At 32.3% G+C, this 18626-nt stretch overlaps 2 protein-coding genes across 4 annotated transcripts; one reads left to right on the top strand and one right to left on the bottom strand.

Annotated features, from left to right (window-relative positions):
- Window positions 1-88: 88 nt before the first annotated feature.
- Window positions 89-7767, bottom strand: LOC111425023 (cramped chromatin regulator). Its single transcript, XM_023058775.2, has 10 exons — window positions 7683-7767; window positions 7089-7327; window positions 6788-7036; window positions 6535-6738; window positions 6287-6477; window positions 1575-2210; window positions 1235-1522; window positions 1051-1182; window positions 340-999; window positions 89-283 (listed from the first exon to the last, which is right to left on the bottom strand). The coding sequence occupies exons 2-10, from the start codon at window positions 7300-7302 to the stop codon at window positions 197-199; spliced, it is 2661 nt and encodes an 886-aa protein (XP_022914543.1). The 5' UTR covers window positions 7303-7327; window positions 7683-7767; the 3' UTR covers window positions 89-196.
- Window positions 7768-8345: 578 nt separating this feature from the next.
- LOC111424986 (breast carcinoma-amplified sequence 3 homolog) lies at window positions 8346-18127 on the top strand. 3 transcript variants are annotated; one of them, XM_023058733.2, is made up of 7 exons: window positions 8346-8627; window positions 8811-9603; window positions 9656-9829; window positions 10892-11428; window positions 14852-15435; window positions 15490-15731; window positions 16361-18127. In XM_023058733.2, the coding sequence occupies exons 2-7, from the start codon at window positions 8833-8835 to the stop codon at window positions 17428-17430; spliced, it is 3378 nt and encodes a 1125-aa protein (XP_022914501.2). In that variant the 5' UTR covers window positions 8346-8627; window positions 8811-8832; the 3' UTR covers window positions 17431-18127. The 3 variants fall into 3 exon arrangements, with proteins under 3 accessions (XP_022914501.2, XP_022914500.2, XP_022914502.2); XM_023058732.2 differs by having other exon boundaries at window positions 16316-18127; XM_023058734.2 differs by having other exon boundaries at window positions 8347-8627; window positions 16784-18127.
- The last annotated feature ends 499 nt before the right edge of the window (window positions 18128-18626 follow it).

The following is an 18626-nucleotide window of genomic DNA, read 5'->3' as shown; positions in this document are numbered from 1 at the left end:
CCTACAGGCGAGGTTAATTTAATTTTATTTCATTTTTTTCTCCACTTTATCTTTTAATATTGTTACGAATTAATAAACCGTTTTAAAATTATCTATTAAAAAATACTTTATTAAAAAAAATCATCAAATTAAATAGTTTTTAATAAACAATTACAAATTTTTAATTATAAATTAATCAACATCGAATTGATTGGCATTATTTTTGAATATCAGTTACTTTAGCTGCCAAATCTGCAAATTTAGCAGTATAATCCAAACTACTTTCAGTTAAAAGTGATTGTACCTGAAATAATTAAAAAAATTTAGCGCCATCTATAAATTAAAAGCTCAAATACGCACCGCTTGAGTTAAACACAACCTAGAGTCTTCGCTGGCGCAACTCGCATTAGATTGTGCGGCTTTAATCGGCGACTCTAAATGCCCTAAAAAACTGCTGAACGAAAAATCGGCAACTTCCGCATTTAACCATTGATCTTCGTTTTCTTTTAAAACTCTAGAAGGACTCGTTGGTGGTGTCGCCGATGTTACAATTGTCGTTGTAGGTAAAAGCCCCACAAAACTCGTTGGTTCTTCACCCGCCACCTCATCATTTTCCTCCCCATTATTCGAATTAAGCGCCAATTGAATCAAATTTGAAATATCACTGGGAGAACCGGCTCGGCTTGGAGTTATCGCATTATCATTAATAACATTTACAGTTTCTGAAACGGTTTGATGAGGGGTTAAAATCGAAACTAAACTGTATGTTGAAACGGATTTTTCGGAGTTATTGAGTTGCGTTTCGTTTTCTTGGGTGGTTTTAGGCGCGATTGGGCGAGGATTTGTGTTTTGAGTGGAGCCAGCGACGTTTTCTTGTGATATTATGCTCATTTGAACGATTTGTCGCCCGTCTTCGAGGCGATTTGCTAAAATTGGAAGTTTTCTCTCTACAACGACTGGTTTAGTTCTTGGGCGACGACCTTTACGGTTACAGTATCGAGGGCGTAATTTTTGTATTGACTAAAAAATATTGATTTAAATTAAAAATTAAATTAATTATTTTTGATTTACATCTAATTGTGCCATTAATAAATCGTTGGGGGAACCTGGTCTCCTGAATAATACTGAAGGTGAAACTCGTCTTAAAGCTGGTTCATTATTTAAGGTTGTGTTGTTAAGTTGGGGGTCAATCGATGTTGGTTTCTATAATAAAATTAATTAAATAAATGAAGTTTTGTGGTGATTTTGTAATTACATCGGCGTTGTTATAAAATTTTTCTCTGCCAGTGATGACTTTGGTGGTGGTTCGATTTTTATTTTTCGAAACTCCCCCACAAATATGACCACAAGGACATTGAATGCGATTTTTGCGATAATGTAATTTCGCCATTGATAAAAGGCGCTTTAAGATGTTCGAAATTTTATTTGATTGACTTGAGTACTCTTCAACAACGTCTTGATTAGTTATATCATGCTCAATTACTTCTTTATTTTCGATTTGATCCCAACTATATTCCAATGTTAACTTAGAATCCGACCCATACTAAAAAAAATTTTTTTTTAAATTTATTTAAAATTTAAAAGCGATTTTTTACCATTAAATATAAATCCCCAACACATAAAGTACCACAATTATTAACCGTCCACCCTTTCATCAATTCAGTAACTTCAACCTCCTTCTTCTCATTAAACGCGATGCTCCCATTAATCTCGTCACTTTCAATTTTAATCTCCATCGAATTATTCGCCTCATTCTGTTTATCATCTTTCAATAAATTAACTTGAAGCGATAATATCGTATTAACGGCTTGATCAACAACATCAGTAACAACCAATTCTTTTTGTTGACTAACAGATTCACCTTCACATTTAGCACAATTATTTTGATTAATTACTGTGTTTATTGTTGATGTTAAAGGGGATAATTTCTCGTTTGTGCTGCTATTACTTTCATGGCGAGCCCGTTTTGTATAAATCTTCTTCAAATTAGCTTTGCTGCTACTCGACAGCGATGTTAACCATAAATCTTCGCCTTTAGTTTCGACGCCGAAACGTTCTTCGTACGAATTCAAACACACATTTTGACTCGTTAAGTACTCGGTTACGTTTAAAGTGGGGACATCTAATTTGCAATTTGGCGGCGGGGAGAATCTTAAAAGGTTTATTGGGGGTTTAAAATCTTCTATTTGGGATTCGTTTACTTGTTCGGTTTGTTTTAATGCTGTTTCGTACTAAAAAATAAAATTTTTAATAATTTTAATGTTAATGAAATAAATTAAGAATAATAAATTATGATATCTGCAACCCACATTACTTCCATCTAACAAAAATCATCACAAATCCAAAAATAATTTAAAAATATATTTTTTTTTAATTTGGCGTGAAAAATCAAGATAAACACAAATATTTACAGTTAAATTGAGCAAATTTAGTAATTAAGTTGGAAAATAGATGCAGTTCATTTTCTTTCTATAATAACTGTCAAATTGTTGTATAGTTAGCTGGTGAGATAAACAGGGAATTTTGTTTTGATACTAAATCGTCTCAAAATATCGTTATTTAAAAAAAAAATCAGTTTTTGGATTTTTTATTTATATACAAATAATTAAAATAAAATTAAAACTTTATCAAAAATAATTAGAAAAACGATATAAATTTTATACGAACCCTAAGTAATGCCAACAAAAACCCAAAAATTAAAACTTGTGAATTATAGAAACAAAAATTCTAATTAAAAACTGTTTTTTAGACGTAAATTTGGCGCTTAGACGGCAAGCGGGATAATGCAATAAATAAATATGTTAAAATTGTAATGTTGAAACTAAAATAACAAGTTTTATTTTAAGCACCAAAAATGTAGCCGAAAAAATTTCGCATATGACAGTTAAACGTCAAATTTGACATTAATAATAAAAATGATTAGAAATCATATATCGGGTATTTCATATAACTTGCAATAGGATAGTTACAAAACTACTATGCACTGGCACTGTCCCACATAAAATGTAACTAAAAAAATGCAAATAGGTACACGCACTGGGGAGTTTTACAAAGGAAGAATTTTGCTTGGAAAAGGTGACGTCTCTTAAATTCTTGGTCTAGCGCTGCATAACAATTAAAATAACACTAGAGCTAGTGTTAGAATGTTTCTAGTTCTATGTCTCACATTAGGTCTAGTGTTAGTGTTAGTATAGCTTTTTCATTTTTTCTTCAGTGCTAGATTGTTGTAAATTTTGAGCTATAACGGACACTGCGTTCCCCGTATTGATCTGTTATATTGAGGTTTTACTGTAATGTCAAATTATATTGACATATTGCATTTTATGTGAGACAAAGGTACGCCCAGGTCTTTATGGAAATATATTTTTGTGTATTGCATTGTTACACACACCCTAGAAGAGTAACCATCGTAATATTTACGAGCTTTTTGTTTTTGTCTCTTAACTTCTAGGTCTATCGACCTGTACATGTATGTCATTTACATCGGTTGCACTTGTTGTTTACACTGTTTCTCGAGGTGAGAAGTTGTAATTTTTAAGGTTACCTTTAATGTAATTTCTTGATACATGCTAAAATATAGTAAATCCCGTGTAAATCTGGTATGGCGGTTAATCGGAAGAGAAATCGACTGTTAACTGAAAAGGAATTTCTAGATGAAATAGAAAACAGTCATGTGCATGAATATGGGATTCTGAAGAAAGCGGAGAGTGAAATGTTTATCATCCGATAAAGATGAATACAAATGTAATCTCTGATAATGAGTCATGTCCCCGTGCAAAGAGAAGACGGCAATTACCAGCAAACGAATGCAATAAAATCAATGGAAAAGATGTACCTGTCAACAATTAGAACCAACAAGAGAGTTTCGCGAACACCTAAGAGAAGTTTAGTATACAATATACAGGTGATTCAAAAAACCGCTGACAGACTTCTAGAGTAGATAATACACGAAAAATCAAGATGAATAGTCTTAATATACATGGGGTCGCAAATGCCTCGTTGGCGAGATATAGCGGATCAAAGTTTCTTTAAAATTAAACATTATCTGCTATAAAAAGCCCTCTTTTAAAAATATTGTCTACGCCATTGCTTTCTACGCGTGTAAAGTGATCAATTATCTATCAATTGGTCTCTTACAAAACTTTGATCAAAGCAATAGTTTTTAAGAAAAACACGTTTGTAGAAAATTTGTTAATTCAATCAAAAACTACCCGTTTGACAAAATTAGCAGTGGAGTTGAAATAGTATATTAAAAAACAAGTTTCGTAAGATACGTTTGAAATGCACGAATTCAAGTTGAAGTGCTTTAAGTCTTATGAAACGTGTTTTTTATGCTATTTTTTGTAATTCGCGTTTTTATCCTTTTTTTTCTCAAAAATAAAATAAATTTTGACAATGTAGGGAAATAGGTATGTAGCAGTTGGTAACAACGTAACACTTGAAAAAAGAAATTTGAATGACAAATAGAACTGTCAAAACACAAAACGTATTCACCTGATAAAAATGTTTCATGTACACCTCCCAAAATAAGAGAAATTGCTCAGAGTTCAATGTCCTCATCATTGTGGACCTTGTATTCGATGTTAAGAACGTATTTAAACATACATAGACAAACATTGTCACATTGACAACTAGAAAAATTAATGACCCAATGTCACCAACTTGAACTGGTTCCATAAAATGTTACTAAAATCTCATTACAGCACCCGTTTGGGTACTGTTAGAGGTTTCATTACCGTTGCGAATTACAAAAATATTTTTAAAAAAGGGCTTTTTATTGCAGGTAATGTTTAATTTTAAAGAAACTTTGATCCGCTGTATCTCGTTAAGGAGGCATTTGCGACCCCATGTATATTAAGACTTTTCATCTTAATTTTTGATGTATTACCTGCCCTAGAAATCTGCCAGCGGTTTTTTGAATCACCCTGTATAGTGCAATACGTTTTTGGCTATAACTTTAAAACAAACGAAGATAGAGGTTTGGTGTTTGCGGCATTGGATTAGTCTCGAAAAAGAGACCGGGGCATGACACCTACTTTTTTCATATCTCTTATAGTTTCTGAGGTAGCCTATAACACCCAAATTTGCCCACTCTGTACATGCATGATGGAGCGCCAGCGCATTTTAGTATTAACAATCGTCGCTATTTAGACGAAGTTTATACAAATCGTTGGATAGGCCGCGGTGGTCCTCAGAATTGGCCAGCCAGATCTCAGGAATTAAATCCATTAGATTTCTGTCTTTGGGGTTTTCTTAAAACCCTGGTTTATTCAACTTCTGTTGAAAATATTAATGATTTATGGAATCGTATCATCGCATCATGTGAAACTATCAGGAATACACCAGGAATATTTGAAAGAATACGAAATTTAATGAGGCGAAGGGTAGAATCGTGTGTCGCTGCTGAGGGGCGGTGTTTACAACGTTTATTATGATTATTAATATTTTGTTAACGTTGTTATTATTTGTTTTTGTAGTTTTGTTAATTGTTATTGTTAGTGTCTGTGTATTATTATTTATTTATTTTTTTTGGATTAAATTAAGAATTTTGGGAGAAACTGTCCTTAATGGGCGCGTTCACCAGAGAATTCCGTTTACGTTGGCAAACGCAAACGGGTTACGATTGCGTTGGTGATTTGGTGAACGGCCAATTTTTCTATAGACATATGATTTGATAACAACAGATGGCGCTTTAATGACATTTATTTACAATTTTAATTAATTTATAGGTACATACTGCTCAATTTATCATGAATTTCTTCATTTTCAAAGATAGTATACACTAATCCATTAAATAAATAATTTCGGGCTTCTGCCATTCTTTTTTGTTGATTTTAAATTTAAGATGACACAAACACCGTTTGCAATTGCTAACGGAAAAATCATACGATTGATAAAATGGCGGCCGTTTACCAAACACGTTTGAAGTTAGGGTTGCATTCACCAGAAATGTTGCCAACAGTTTGGTCTTCATTTGCAAACGTTGACAGTTGGTGAACGCGCCCATTATTTAAAAATTTGTCATTATGACATCAGCCTACCAAATTGAATCTGAATTTCATCCTTCCAAATTCCTCCATAGTGGATTTATTAAAGAGAAACAATTCTTTTCCTCTAATTTTAGAGGGCTGTAACTTGGAGGAGAAGTGATTTTGACCAAAAAGTTATATGAAATTAATTTAACGCATTCATTTAGATACTAATTCATTGTTGTTATTAACACAACCTATCCTCTCTTCTCAAAATTGATTATAAAAGTGTAGCATCATAATATTTAGTGAAGGTTACCTTTCTAAGGATAACATACCTGGGTTGTTTCATAAGTTTTCCATTTATCATTCAAATAAAGCAATAAAGCGCTTACTCTCCTCTGTAAAGGAACGGTTGTTTTTATTCGAGGATTTTGCGAAAGTTTTTGAACGACCATCCACGTATCCATATCTTTCGGTTTAAGTTCGACGTTGATTTTTAATGGTAACTTGAGGTCATTGTGCCCATCTAAATTATTTTTGGATTAAAAATTTTATAACTTTATTACTTTGTTTTATTAATTACCATCCAATTGATTCAAAATCCTCAAAGCTCTACAAATCGGAGTCCTCACCCTAATCGTTTTTCCTCGGGTTCTAATCGCAACGGAGCCCCTATATATGAGTTCGTTAAGTTTCATACAAGCTTTTTCGCTGACAAATAACAATTTTTTTCTTAATTCTCCATAATTAATTAAGCCATATAGTTCTTGAGCGACCTTTTTAACCTCTAAATAATAAATTGAATTAAAAAGGAATTAAAATAAATTATATTTTACCCTCTGAAAATATTAAATGTTTTGAAATTTTGTGCCAAGTTCTGTAATATAAGTGCCTAATTTGTTCTCTGGTTTTATATTGATACTCGGGAACTCCTTTTTTCTTTAATTTAGTTGTGATGTAAGCATGGATCGCTTCGAAATCTTTACCATACTCGTTTAGAGCTTCAAAAAAAAGTTTTTTATCTTCTAAATCCCATAATCTTAAAGGCCTTCGACCCTCCGGTTTGGATTCCTCTTTAATTGGCTCTACAAAACACTCACAATTATTAATTTAATAATAAATCTGATTAAAAATAACCTTTTTTCTCGATTATGGGTGATGGAAGTGTTTGAGTCGGAGTTGAATCCAATTTCATTTTTTTAAAAACCCTGGCACTTGCTCTTATTTGCATGTTTTTGGCTTCAGATCCTTCTACGTTATTATAGGTGGTTACAGAGCCTAATAACTCATCTATCGGAATTTGTTGATCAAGGATAAACTTACAGCTTACTGGCAATTCATTATTAGCCATAATTAACTTTTTTTAATAATTAAGACTACAAAAAAAAATTTTTTAATGAAACGACTAAACTAACTCAGTGTTCTCATTAGGAGGCATCATTTTAATCAATAACAATGACCCACAATCAAATTATTTATTAAAAATGTAAATAACACATTTTATGATACTTAAGGGTTCCAAAAGAATGTTTAATCCGGTAATTCTAAAGTTATTGTTGATTGAAATTGAACCGAGTGAGAGGTGATTTATAAAAATGGCTGGCGTTTGGATGAGAGTGGTTTGGAAAAATGATTGGGATTTAAAGCGGTTTTTACGCTATTTTGGGGGTTAATCGACGCCTAAACCATTAATCGATAAATTCTACACACTTTCCGAACACATAAACTTACCGAAACGTTTAAATCTAGTTTAAAATGAGCCGCAACAAAATCGTAAACACTCGGTAGCATAATTCTCTCTACTTAAAAATTTCTATCGCTTCTCGTCTCGAGATATTGCCAACCTATGTGTACTATCTTTGTTGTTGTTGTTAAAAATAACGTTATTAATTATGAATTAATGTAAAGTTGAGGTGTGAAGGTTTAGTAAACAATTTAAAGTATACAAAGGAATAAATCAGTTTTCGTGTAAATAATGGGGTCGTTTTTAGGAGGACTTAACCTAAAATATTTTTTTACTTTTAAATGATTAAATTTTAATTATAATCGATTTTTTTAATTGTTCTTAATTTTGTTCTTAATTTTTAATGTATTAAATAAATTTGTTATGTTAAGAATCTTTGTATATTAAAATTATAAAATTTTTTTGAATTTAAACTTGAAATTATTACAGTTTCCTATACTAACAACAATTACTTAATTATTATATTATAAATTTCATTTTAATTAAATCGATTTTCCCATTAAATAATTTCCCAATAAATTCTATTTAACTCAAAAATAATAAATTAATTTAATTTTGACCTTCATTAAAATTAATTTATGAAAGTGAAGGTTTTTAGGGTATATGTGGTTGCCTATTTTTTAATATTTCGACAGGCTTTGTTTGTTGGTTACCCAATCAGCTGATTTCTGTTATGTTATGACAGATTGGGTTTTGTGTGCGAAATAAGTTCAGTTTTGATTAAAATTCGGTTCCTTCTGGATGATTAATTCGATTAATTCGTTGATTAGGTGTTATAAGCGTGAAGATTTTTCGTAGTGTTGTAAAACGGGGCATAATAAACAGGTTGACGTCATATTTCGGTTGGTGTTTAAATCTGTCATCTGTGGTAAAATGACAATGACGCAGTGCAATTAGAAAGAAAATGTGAATCATTTGGTATAAAAAACGAGGTAAATGTTTAATTACTTAATTGGTAATAAAAATTAAAACGTTTTGAGGGCTAAATTAATTTTTTTTTTAAAGTTTTTAACAAAAGCCTTTGTCCTTCAACATTCACTTTCCACACCCTTTGTTTGAAAACAAAAACAAACTTTGTTTATGTATGTTTATTTAAATTTTTGAACTTTTTTTAGAATTAAGAAGTTATTAAAAACAATGTCAGCGGATGCTCAAGTTCGATCAAGATCCCATCATCATGGGAAAAATGGAAAAGAATCTGTTACTGTGTCCCCTCAACACGTTACTGACCCATCGATTTTAGACAGTGTAGCTGGATTTATAAGCGACGTAGTCCCAACTGCTTATAATGTCCCTGGCGAGACGAAAGATCAAGTTCAATGGGCTAGATTTGAGGAGCTTTTCTCCGAGGAATATTCCCAAGATGCAGAGAGCGAAAATTTTATACCATCCCCGTTAATATTAATTTTGGGATACTCCAACGGACTCCAAGTATGGTCGATTCCCGCAACGGGAGAAGCTGTCTTATTATTATCTTGGAAACATGGCACAGTAAAAGTTTTAAAAATTCTTCCAAACCCATCAAAAATAGGGTTAAACATCGTCGATGAATTTTCAGATAAAAGACCGCTGATAGCACTTTGTGATAACGCAACTCCTAGTCCGCATTTTTGCTCCCTTAGTTTTTTATCACTCAAAACGAGCGAGCAGGTTAAATTGATCAAATTTCAACTCCCCATTTTAGACGTCTTGGCTAATAGAACGTCGGTCGCTGTGACTTTTACCGAAAGAATCGCCGTTTTTGATGCTTTTACTTTAGAAGATAAACTTGTAATCACCACTTGTTATCTTAGCCCTGGAATTAATCCGAACCCCGTTGCTTTAGGAACAAGATGGGTTGCCTATGCTGAAAATAAATTGATTCCTTCAAGAAGAAGTAGTGGAGGAAATGATGGGGAAGGGATACAAGTAAGGATTTTAATTTGATTAGGTTAATTTTATTAATTAATTTTTTTTTTAGAGTTATACAGCTACTGTGTTGCATGCGGCGAAATCTTTAGGGAGAGGTTTAAGGGAGTTTGGAGAAACTGTTGCTAATAGTTTAACAGGAACTACACCATATAAACCCCCACCCAATATTCATTCCCCCAGCAATGTTTTACAAAAAGGGATTATTACAATTTTAGATATTGAGGTAAAAAAAATAATTTGGAATTAAAAAATATTTTTGTCCATGACTACCTTATAATATATATCTTATAAATGAGTTTTCTAGAATGAAAGGGTAGTCATTTTCACAGAGTGAATAATAGGGGTGAATAATCATTCATGAGTAATCAACTTGACAGATTAATAATAATTATTTGAAATGTCAAAATTTTAAAAAACGTCAATTTAATTCAATTTTTTTAGTACTTTCTAAAGGTTTGACATTAAAAAAACAAACAAATTTCTTTTTTCCTATAATTTAAGCATAAATTAATTAATTTTAGTAAAAAAAACATGTTTCATAAAATTGACATTTAATTTTGACAAATTGTTATGAAGTTGGTTACAGTTGGTAACATTGAATTTGTGTCACAATTGACGTTTAAACTTTATTCACAAATTTATTTAAAAAAATAATTTATGGAATCAATTTCAATAGTAGTCATGGACAAAGTATAGTATTCTACTCACATATAATGACCTATTATTCACTCAGGTTAATAAACATAACCTTAGTGAATAATAGCCCTCATTATATGCTCATATAATATACTATTGTCCATGACTACCTTGTAATATATACCTTATAAATGAGTTTTCTAGAACGAAAGGGTAGTCATTTTTCACAGAGTGCATAATAGCTGTGAATAATCGTTATTCACGGATAATCAACTTGACAGATTAATAATAATTATTTGAAACGTCAAATTTCAAAAAACGTCAATTTAATTCAATTTTTTTAGTACTTTTTAAAGGTTTGACATTAAAAAAACATAAACAAATTCCTTTTTTATATGATTTAAGCATAAATTAATTAATTTTCGTAAAAAAAACATGATATTTCATAAAATTGACAAATTGTTGTGAAATTGGTTACAGTTGGTACCATTGAATTAGTGTCACATTGACGTTTAAACTTTATTTAAAAATTTAATTAAGAAAATAAATTTATGGAACCAATTTGAATAGTAGTCATGGACAAAGTATAGTATTCTACTCACATATAATGATGATGATTATATGCTCGTATAATAATATATTATTTTAGGCTGAAAAATCATCACAAATAGATAAAACCGTCGAACCGGACGCGATCGTATCCCATTTCACCGCTCACACCGAAGCGATCGTTTCGATGTGTTTCGATCCGAGTGGGATGCTTCTTTTAACGGCGGATAAACGCGGGCACGATTTTCATGTGTTTCGAATAAACCCGCATCCCGGGGGGCCCTCTTTAGCGGCGGTTCATCATCTTTACATCCTCCACAGAGGTGATACCACCGCGAAAGTACAGGATATGTGTTTTTCGGCCGATTCCCGCTGGGCGACCGTTTCAACGTTACGAGGAACAACCCACGTTTTCCCGATAACGCCGTACGGAGGTCCCGTCGGTGTAAGAACCCACGCCACTCCGTACGTTGTAAATAAAATGTCCCGGTTTCATCGATCCGCCGGATTAACCGCCGAAGGAAGATCAAATAGCCCCGTTTCAATATTCGAAGCGCCCGTTATATCACATTTACCATATCATAACCCCAGATTACCGCCGTTTGCGCAACCAACACTTGTGAATCCTTTAGCACAGGTAAAATATTAAATTAAAGGTGTAATTCAAGAATCATCATGTCGCTTAAAAATCAGCATTTTTTTTTAAAGTGTAAAAATTACAGAAAAATCACTTTAAAGTTTCGATGTGACTTCACGTTTTGTCATCATACTTTTCTAATCGTTCCTTATGTTTTGGGTCCACTTCTCTTTTCCGTCTTCATAAATTGCATTGCTAAGATAATTAAGTGCAACTTTCACCTATATGCCCTATAGACGACCTCCAAATTTATACATCTGCAGCTGTGGATGAACTTCCAGCAGCGGTAATGCGGCTTAATAGGGTTCTTGCTAGTGTTCTAGACTGGTCTAGATACCATGGCTTGAGGTTGAATATAGCAAAGACTCAAAGTATTGCTTTCGGAACAAGACCTTTGCTAACAAAATTTTATCCCATCAATAATACCCATCTGACACTTGATCATACAATTCTTTCAAACAGTTAAAAGCTTGGGGGGTGATGATGGATTCTGCATTGTCCTGGCAATCCCAGATTCAGTCTGTCTGCAGGAAACTTTATTTCTGTTTCTATTCCCTACGCAAACTTGGTTGTTTTCTTCCACCTATTGTTCGTCGCAACCCCTGTTACTCTTTAATTCTCCCCTACAAATTAGAGAGGTTACAAAATAATTGTCATCTCGAGATGCTCACCGTTGAGAAGCGTAGATCCTTTTCCCACATTAACTACCTTCTACAAGATACTTTCTTCTAAATCTCCAATTTACCTGTTCACTGCATTTCAGTTAAAAGCGTCTCGCGGTCTTCCTACTAGACCATAGTCTGATGTCTCAGATCATTCACTGTACATGTTATAAATCTGTGGAATAAATCTCTCTACAGTTATCTGAGACTGATTTTTGATGCCATCTGCTTCTTCTCTTTTCCCTTTTCAGCTGACAGCTTTAATCCGATTTTCTTCCTTTTTTGTTCCTATTCTTTTTCTGTTACTTGACATGTAGACTTGTTATTTTTGTTTTTTCCTATAGTTGCCATATTAATTATTTATCTTAATTCCATGCATACATTGCTGGTTGGGTCTTTTTGAAAACATAGCCTCTGGCTATAAATTGACCTTTTGTCAAACTTTTGTTAACCCTTTGTGTCCCGACGGTACTCTAAAGTACCGGTACTTTGAAACACTCATTTTAAGCTGTAGTCATCTATTCGGGGCATTTTTAAATTAGCATTTTTTTGACACTCTTAGGTTATACGAAAATGTAAGTTTTATTTCAACGTTTTTTTTTTTATTTTTTTCCAACCCAACCCATCAATTATTATACATCATTTTAAAGAGAAAGCTTTGAGCTTTAATTTAAAATAAGTTTCATTCCTTAATTTCAATAAATACGGCTTCCAGGAATTTTTAAATTAGCATCTTTTTTGATATTTTTAGGTTATACGAAAATATAAGTTTTATTTCAAAATTTTTTTTCTTAATATTTTTTCAAACCAACCCATTAATTATTATACATCACTTTAAAGAGAAAGCTTTGAGCTTTAATTTGAAATAAGTTTCATTCCTTAATTTCAATAAATACGGCTTCCAGGAATTTTTAAATTAGCATCTTTTTTGATATTTTTAGGTTATACGAAAATGTAAGTTTTATTTCAACATTTTTTTCTCAATATTTTTCCAATCCAACCCATCAATTATTATACATCATTTTAAAGAGTAAGCTTTGAACTTTAATTTAAAATAAGTTTCACTCCTTAATTTCAATAAATATGGCTTCCAGGAATTTTTAAATTAGCATCTTTTTTTAATATTTTTAGGTTATACGAAAATGTAAGTTTTATTTCAACATTTTTTTTCTTAATATTTTTCCAATCCAACCCATCAATTATTATACGTCATTTTAAAGAGAAAGCTTTGAGCTTTAATTTAAAATAAGTTTCATTCCTTAATTTCAATAAATACGGCTTCCAGGAATTTTTAAATTAACATATTTTTTGATATTTTTAGGTTATACGAAAATGTAAGTTTTATTTCAACATTTTTTTTCTTAATATTTTTCCAATCCAACCCATCAATTATTATACATCATTTTAAAGAGAAAGCTTTGAGCTTTAATTTAAAATAAGTTTCATTCTTTAATTTCAATAAATACGGCTTCCAGGAATTTTTAAATTAGCATCTTTTTTGATATTTTTAGGTTATACGAAAATATAAGTTTTATTTCAACATTTTTTTTCTTAATATTTTTCCAATCCAACCCATCAATTATTATACATCATTTTAAAGAGAAAGCTTTGAGCTTTAATTTAAAATAAGTTTCATTCCTTAATTTCAATAAATACGGCTTCCAGGAATTTTTAAATTAGCATCTTTTTTGATATTTTTAGGTTATACGAAAATATAAGTTTTATTTCAACATTTTTTTTCTTAATATTTTTCCAATCCAACCCATCAATTATTATACATCATTTTAAAGAGAAAGCTTTGAGCTTTAATTTAAAATAAGTTTCATTCCTTAATTTCAATAAATACGGCTTCCAGGAATTTTTAAATTAGCATCTTTTTTGATATTTTTAGGTTATACGAAAATGTAAGTTTTATTTCAACATTTTTTTCTCAATATTTTCTAATTCAACCCAACGATTATTATACATCGATTTAAACAGAAAGGTTTAAGCTTCAATTTAAAATAAGTTTCATTTCTTAATTTCAATAAACACAGCTTTCAGGAATTTTTGAATTAGCATCTTTTTTGGCACTAATTAGATATGCAAAAATAGGGGGATTGCATATTTTGCTAAAATTGATTCCAAAGGCCTTTACTGAGTGTATTTTGATAGCGTTTTAATTCTGTCTGATTCTGTCACAAAGTTTAAAAATTTTTGACTTCTTGGGACACAAAGGGTTAATGTCATGGTTATCATAATGTATTGTTCTGTTATTATTGTAAATCTTGGTGGCAATAAACTTATTATTATTACTAAAATGGGGGTAGGCTGTAAATTCCGAGTTGGTCTGTTGAAAAAAAGGGTAAATATTCAGATCCTCCTAATTTACTGACTTATTGAGTTAGGTTAATTAACATTTAAACTAATGCGAATTTCCCAAATGTCGGATTGAGCATGGAGCAGAAAGTGGGTTGTAAATTCAGGGTTGGGTTGGGTTGGTTGACAAAAGAACGTTAACATTCAGATCCATGAAAGTAGGTAGATGGTATATAAAGACATTACTGTCGTTGTGGGTTTTTGTATCAGTGAACACACAGTCTATCTAACGACAAGTCAGTCGTTATGCTTCGAAAGGCTAAGAAAAACACCATCTGAAAATATATATGTTTTTTGGGTCATTTCGCATCGATTAAAAAAAGTTATCAATTTTTAAGCGACATGATAATTCTTGAATTTTTCCAAATTAAATTATTATCATAACCCATTTTTGATCTCTTAGGTTAGACAACCAGTTTATGTCCAAACCACCACCCATAATCAACAAAGAACCGTTTCGAATCGCCAACGTTTAAGTTCATCATCCTCGACATCATCCACCGAAGATCCCGTTCAAGACATTTTAAGAGTTTGCGCGTGTTTCGCCCCTCCAAGAGCTTGGATTTTAAATCCCACCCCTACAACAACAACCCCATCACTAAAATCATCCTCAATAAAACCCGTCGAATCGCTTTTCGTAATGTCTTGTTACGGCTCGTTGATTCAATACGATTTAGACCCGAAGCATGCCTCGAATGTGCCAAAGGAAAAAGTGAGCGATGACACCCCAATTGAATTAGTGGTTAGGGCGAAAGCGCAATGGGGGCTACAAAGAGATTCGAACGCGCGCCGTGATGATGTTCCGTTGCCTCTAAGCGGGGAATTTTTGAAACTGTTAGAAACGGAGGCGCCATCGACCAAATTAAAGCCGGATCATAACGATGATAGGTGGTTAAGTCAAGTTGAAATTGTTACCCATGCGGGGCCTCATCGGAGGTTGTGGATGGGGCCACAATTTACTTTTAAAACTTATACAACAACCGCTGGGTACGAATTAAATTAATTAATTAAATAAAAAATTAATTTGGTTGTTTTTTTTAGATCCCCCGGGAGTATTTTAGAATCAAAACCGATCGATGTGAGACGATCAAAGCCGGTTAATATGCCGTTAACCGGGGCTTACCCCGTTTTGATTGAAGCGGGTTCCGTGGGGAGCTGTGAGCCTTCCCCTAAGTTATTAGATGCGTGCCAAAGACATTTCGATGAAACTGGGTGTAGCGAGTTGCAGTTAAAGGAAGATCTTGCTGATGCTATGTTGGAATCTCCTGGTGCGCGAGAAGGAGGTAAGTTTATTACATCAATATCTTTTAATTATTTCTCTGTATGAGTTTCCCCCAAGTTTTTGATACAAATCTTAATCAATAAAGTTTACGTAGCCACTCATAATGAAATGTAGCTTTGTTAACTTTAATGATGATTAATCAAGGTGATGATTTTATTATTTTAAGAGTGTTTTTGATGTTTTAAAGGAGTGTTTCAAGTTTTTTTTGTTGTTGGATTTACTAAAATTATTCTTTTTTGCTAATTCCTAACAAAAAATAACACTTTTTTATCGGGTTTGATTTTTTTACCTTTTTCTAATATTTATTTTCTATCTTTTTGGGTTTTTACGAGATTAGAGGTAATTTTTTGGGCCCCTTAATTTATTTAAGACAATCCCCCAGAAAAGGCCAACGGCAGGATTTTTGGTTGATTTTTTTTTATTAATAAATGCATGAAATAAAATCTCACATCATTCTTACTTATTTTGCATGCCCCCGCTTATTCTTGCACATTCAAACGGAATTACAACGATTTTAATTGAAATTAAAAAAATGTGAATTTATCCGATTTTCTTTGACCTGCCATTGGCTTTTTCTGCCTGTAGGTGGTCGTCATCGTCGCGTATTCTCTTCTTCTATGTCTTCAAAAGCACCATCGCGTACGGTGGGGGTGGTCAAGGTGGTGAATCCTCTTGGCACGGTTGTAACGGTTCCAGATCAAGATTCCGAGTTAATTTTGGAAACCCAAGAAGAAGTGATCCACGAGAATTGCGACGAAGCCCTATTTCGACCAGTCGTTGCCTCGAAAGCCGTCGTTTTCGCCGAACCCAAAAACGTACAAACAAAAATTTCATACAGCTCGTTACATATTAACCCAGACAAAGATAAAGTCTCCCGCAAAGATAATTTAATCGATTTAAGCTACTTCAAACCGCCCTCAAGCTTCAAACGTAACGATAACATCAAAAAGATTGAAAATGAATTTAGCGAAGTTGATTCAGGAAGATTTGACCCAAACCCGGTGAACTCGGACTCAAAACAAGTCAAAGTTGATTCAATCTGTGATATTTCAGATGCTGATATTTTAGTTAGTTTTGATGAAGATCGCGATGGTGATGTTTTTAAACCCGATACGGAACGAGAAGAAGAAGCTTTAATTGAATTCCTAAAAAAATCGGAAAATGACATAAACGAGGGGAATGAACAAGATTCAAATTTAACTCAAGATACAAAAGATGTCGCTTTTTCGTCTTCCGAGGAAGAACGAATCGTTCCAAAAAAAAGTCGCAAACCAAAAACTAAACTTGGAGTTCGCATAACGAATCTAAATAAACCAATCGAAGCACCTACACCTTTGTTGATCGTCGATGATGTTCAACCGAAACGTTCTTGGAGCAACGTTGCGGCGACGTCGAAAATTGAAGCGGAAGAAGACGAAGAAACGACTATAAACGAGGATATAAACACGGAAAAGGGGGAGTTTTTAAAAATAAATAAATCGAGCGATGAAGAAGAAAAGGTTGATACGACCGGAAGTTCCACACAAACGGAAACGACAACGGAAAGCGATGATTCCAGTAATAATAAGGTGGCGAATGAGGAGGAATCAATGATCGCTATGGATACAGAAGAAGATTATGGCGGAGAGGAGAAAATTAAAATTGCCTCAACAACGGTTATAAAAACGAATAAGAAAAAATCTAAAAAGAAAAAGAGATAAATATTTTAATTTTAATTAATAAAAAATTAAATCTCGGAATAAGTTAATTAACATTTTCTTAATTTTTTTTTTTAAGTTGGGTATCTTGCGTTTCCATAGAATCGATTTTGACATAAACGTCAAAGAAATGTCAGAAACATCACAAATCTAGTCAATATTAATAATAATTATTTTGATTTATAATTTATTCCGAAATTTATTTTATTTGAATGAATGTATTGAAAAAAAGTCAAAAAAAAAGATGCAATATCATAAAATGAATTCTTGTATTATCATAATATAATAATATACAGGTGTTCTATTGAACGCTTTTGTGGTAAGCAAAAATATGCAGAAATTAATTGTTAAGAAAAAAAATTAATTCATTAATTGTAAGAATAACAAGAATTTATTATTAGAAATCTTTATAAATAAATAAATAATAGGATTTTTCCTCTTTGTATTATTTTTTTGTAGTTTTAGTTTTTGATCGGAATGTTTTTATTCGATTTAATTTAATTTTAACTTGTTAAGTTGATAATTTGTGTTCTGATTTAATCTTCAATGTACTAAATATTATTAAATTTATTGTTATTTCTGTAAATATTTTCAATCTATAGTAAAATGAGCTGTAAATATTTACATTGCTTTTAAATTTGTTAAGAATTTATTTGAAACCTGTAAAAAAAAATTTTAAAAATATATGATTAAAGAAGAATCATGTTGTTTTTGCTTATCTCCAATATTTATTTTTATTAACACTTTTATTTAAGAATTAGTAAGTATTATTATCATTATTGCTGAGAGAAGCGGCCCCTCGTCAATGCAACCTATAAGATGTATTGTAACTGAAGCCCTCTAAAAGTTTAGGGCAAATGTAGGTCCTTGGTGATCCTTAGTATTGCTCCAAGGTCTTGTTCCTTTATGTCGGAAGGAGCTTTACCGAAAATGTTGTGTGTGGCGATGCATTCACAGAGTATATTTATAGTCCACAGCCGGGTTTGGGTCCAATGAAGGGCATTTTCGCTGCCTCTTCTTGCCCTCAATGTCTCCGTGACCTGGAACCCCTAGCGAGTTCTCTCAGGTTTCTGGTTGGTACACTTTCTGATCAGAGAAGTCCCACGAGTAGGCCTGAATTGCCTTTAGGACGGCCCGACTGTCTGTGAAAATGTTTATGGATATTTCTAGGTTCAAAACAGTGCAGAAGTTTATAGCAA

This window comes from Onthophagus taurus, chromosome 11 (assembly GCF_036711975.1).
Source record: "Onthophagus taurus isolate NC chromosome 11, IU_Otau_3.0, whole genome shotgun sequence".
Classification (NCBI taxonomy): Eukaryota; Metazoa; Arthropoda; class Insecta; order Coleoptera; family Scarabaeidae; genus Onthophagus; species Onthophagus taurus.
This window is presented reverse-complemented; position numbering and strand designations above follow the sequence as displayed.

Excerpts from the sequence above, each read along its gene's own strand:
- LOC111425023 (XM_023058775.2), bottom strand. The coding sequence starts at position 7,302 with ATGGCTAATAATGAATTGCCAGTAAGCTGTAAGTTTATCCTTGATCAA. Across the intron at positions 1,183-1,234 it reads AATTTTATAACAACGCCGAT|AAACCAACATCGATTGACCC; the intron begins GTAATTACAAAA and ends ATTTTATTATAG. Across the intron at positions 284-339 it reads GGTTGTGTTTAACTCAAGCG|GTACAATCACTTTTAACTGA; the intron begins GTGCGTATTTGA and ends TAATTATTTCAG.
- LOC111424986 (XM_023058732.2), top strand. The coding sequence starts at position 8,833 with ATGTCAGCGGATGCTCAAGTTCGATCAAGATCCCATCATCATGGGAAA. Across the intron at positions 15,436-15,489 it reads ACTTATACAACAACCGCTGG|ATCCCCCGGGAGTATTTTAG; the intron begins GTACGAATTAAA and ends TGTTTTTTTTAG. Across the intron at positions 15,732-16,315 it reads TCCTGGTGCGCGAGAAGGAG|GTGGTCGTCATCGTCGCGTA; the intron begins GTAAGTTTATTA and ends TTCTGCCTGTAG.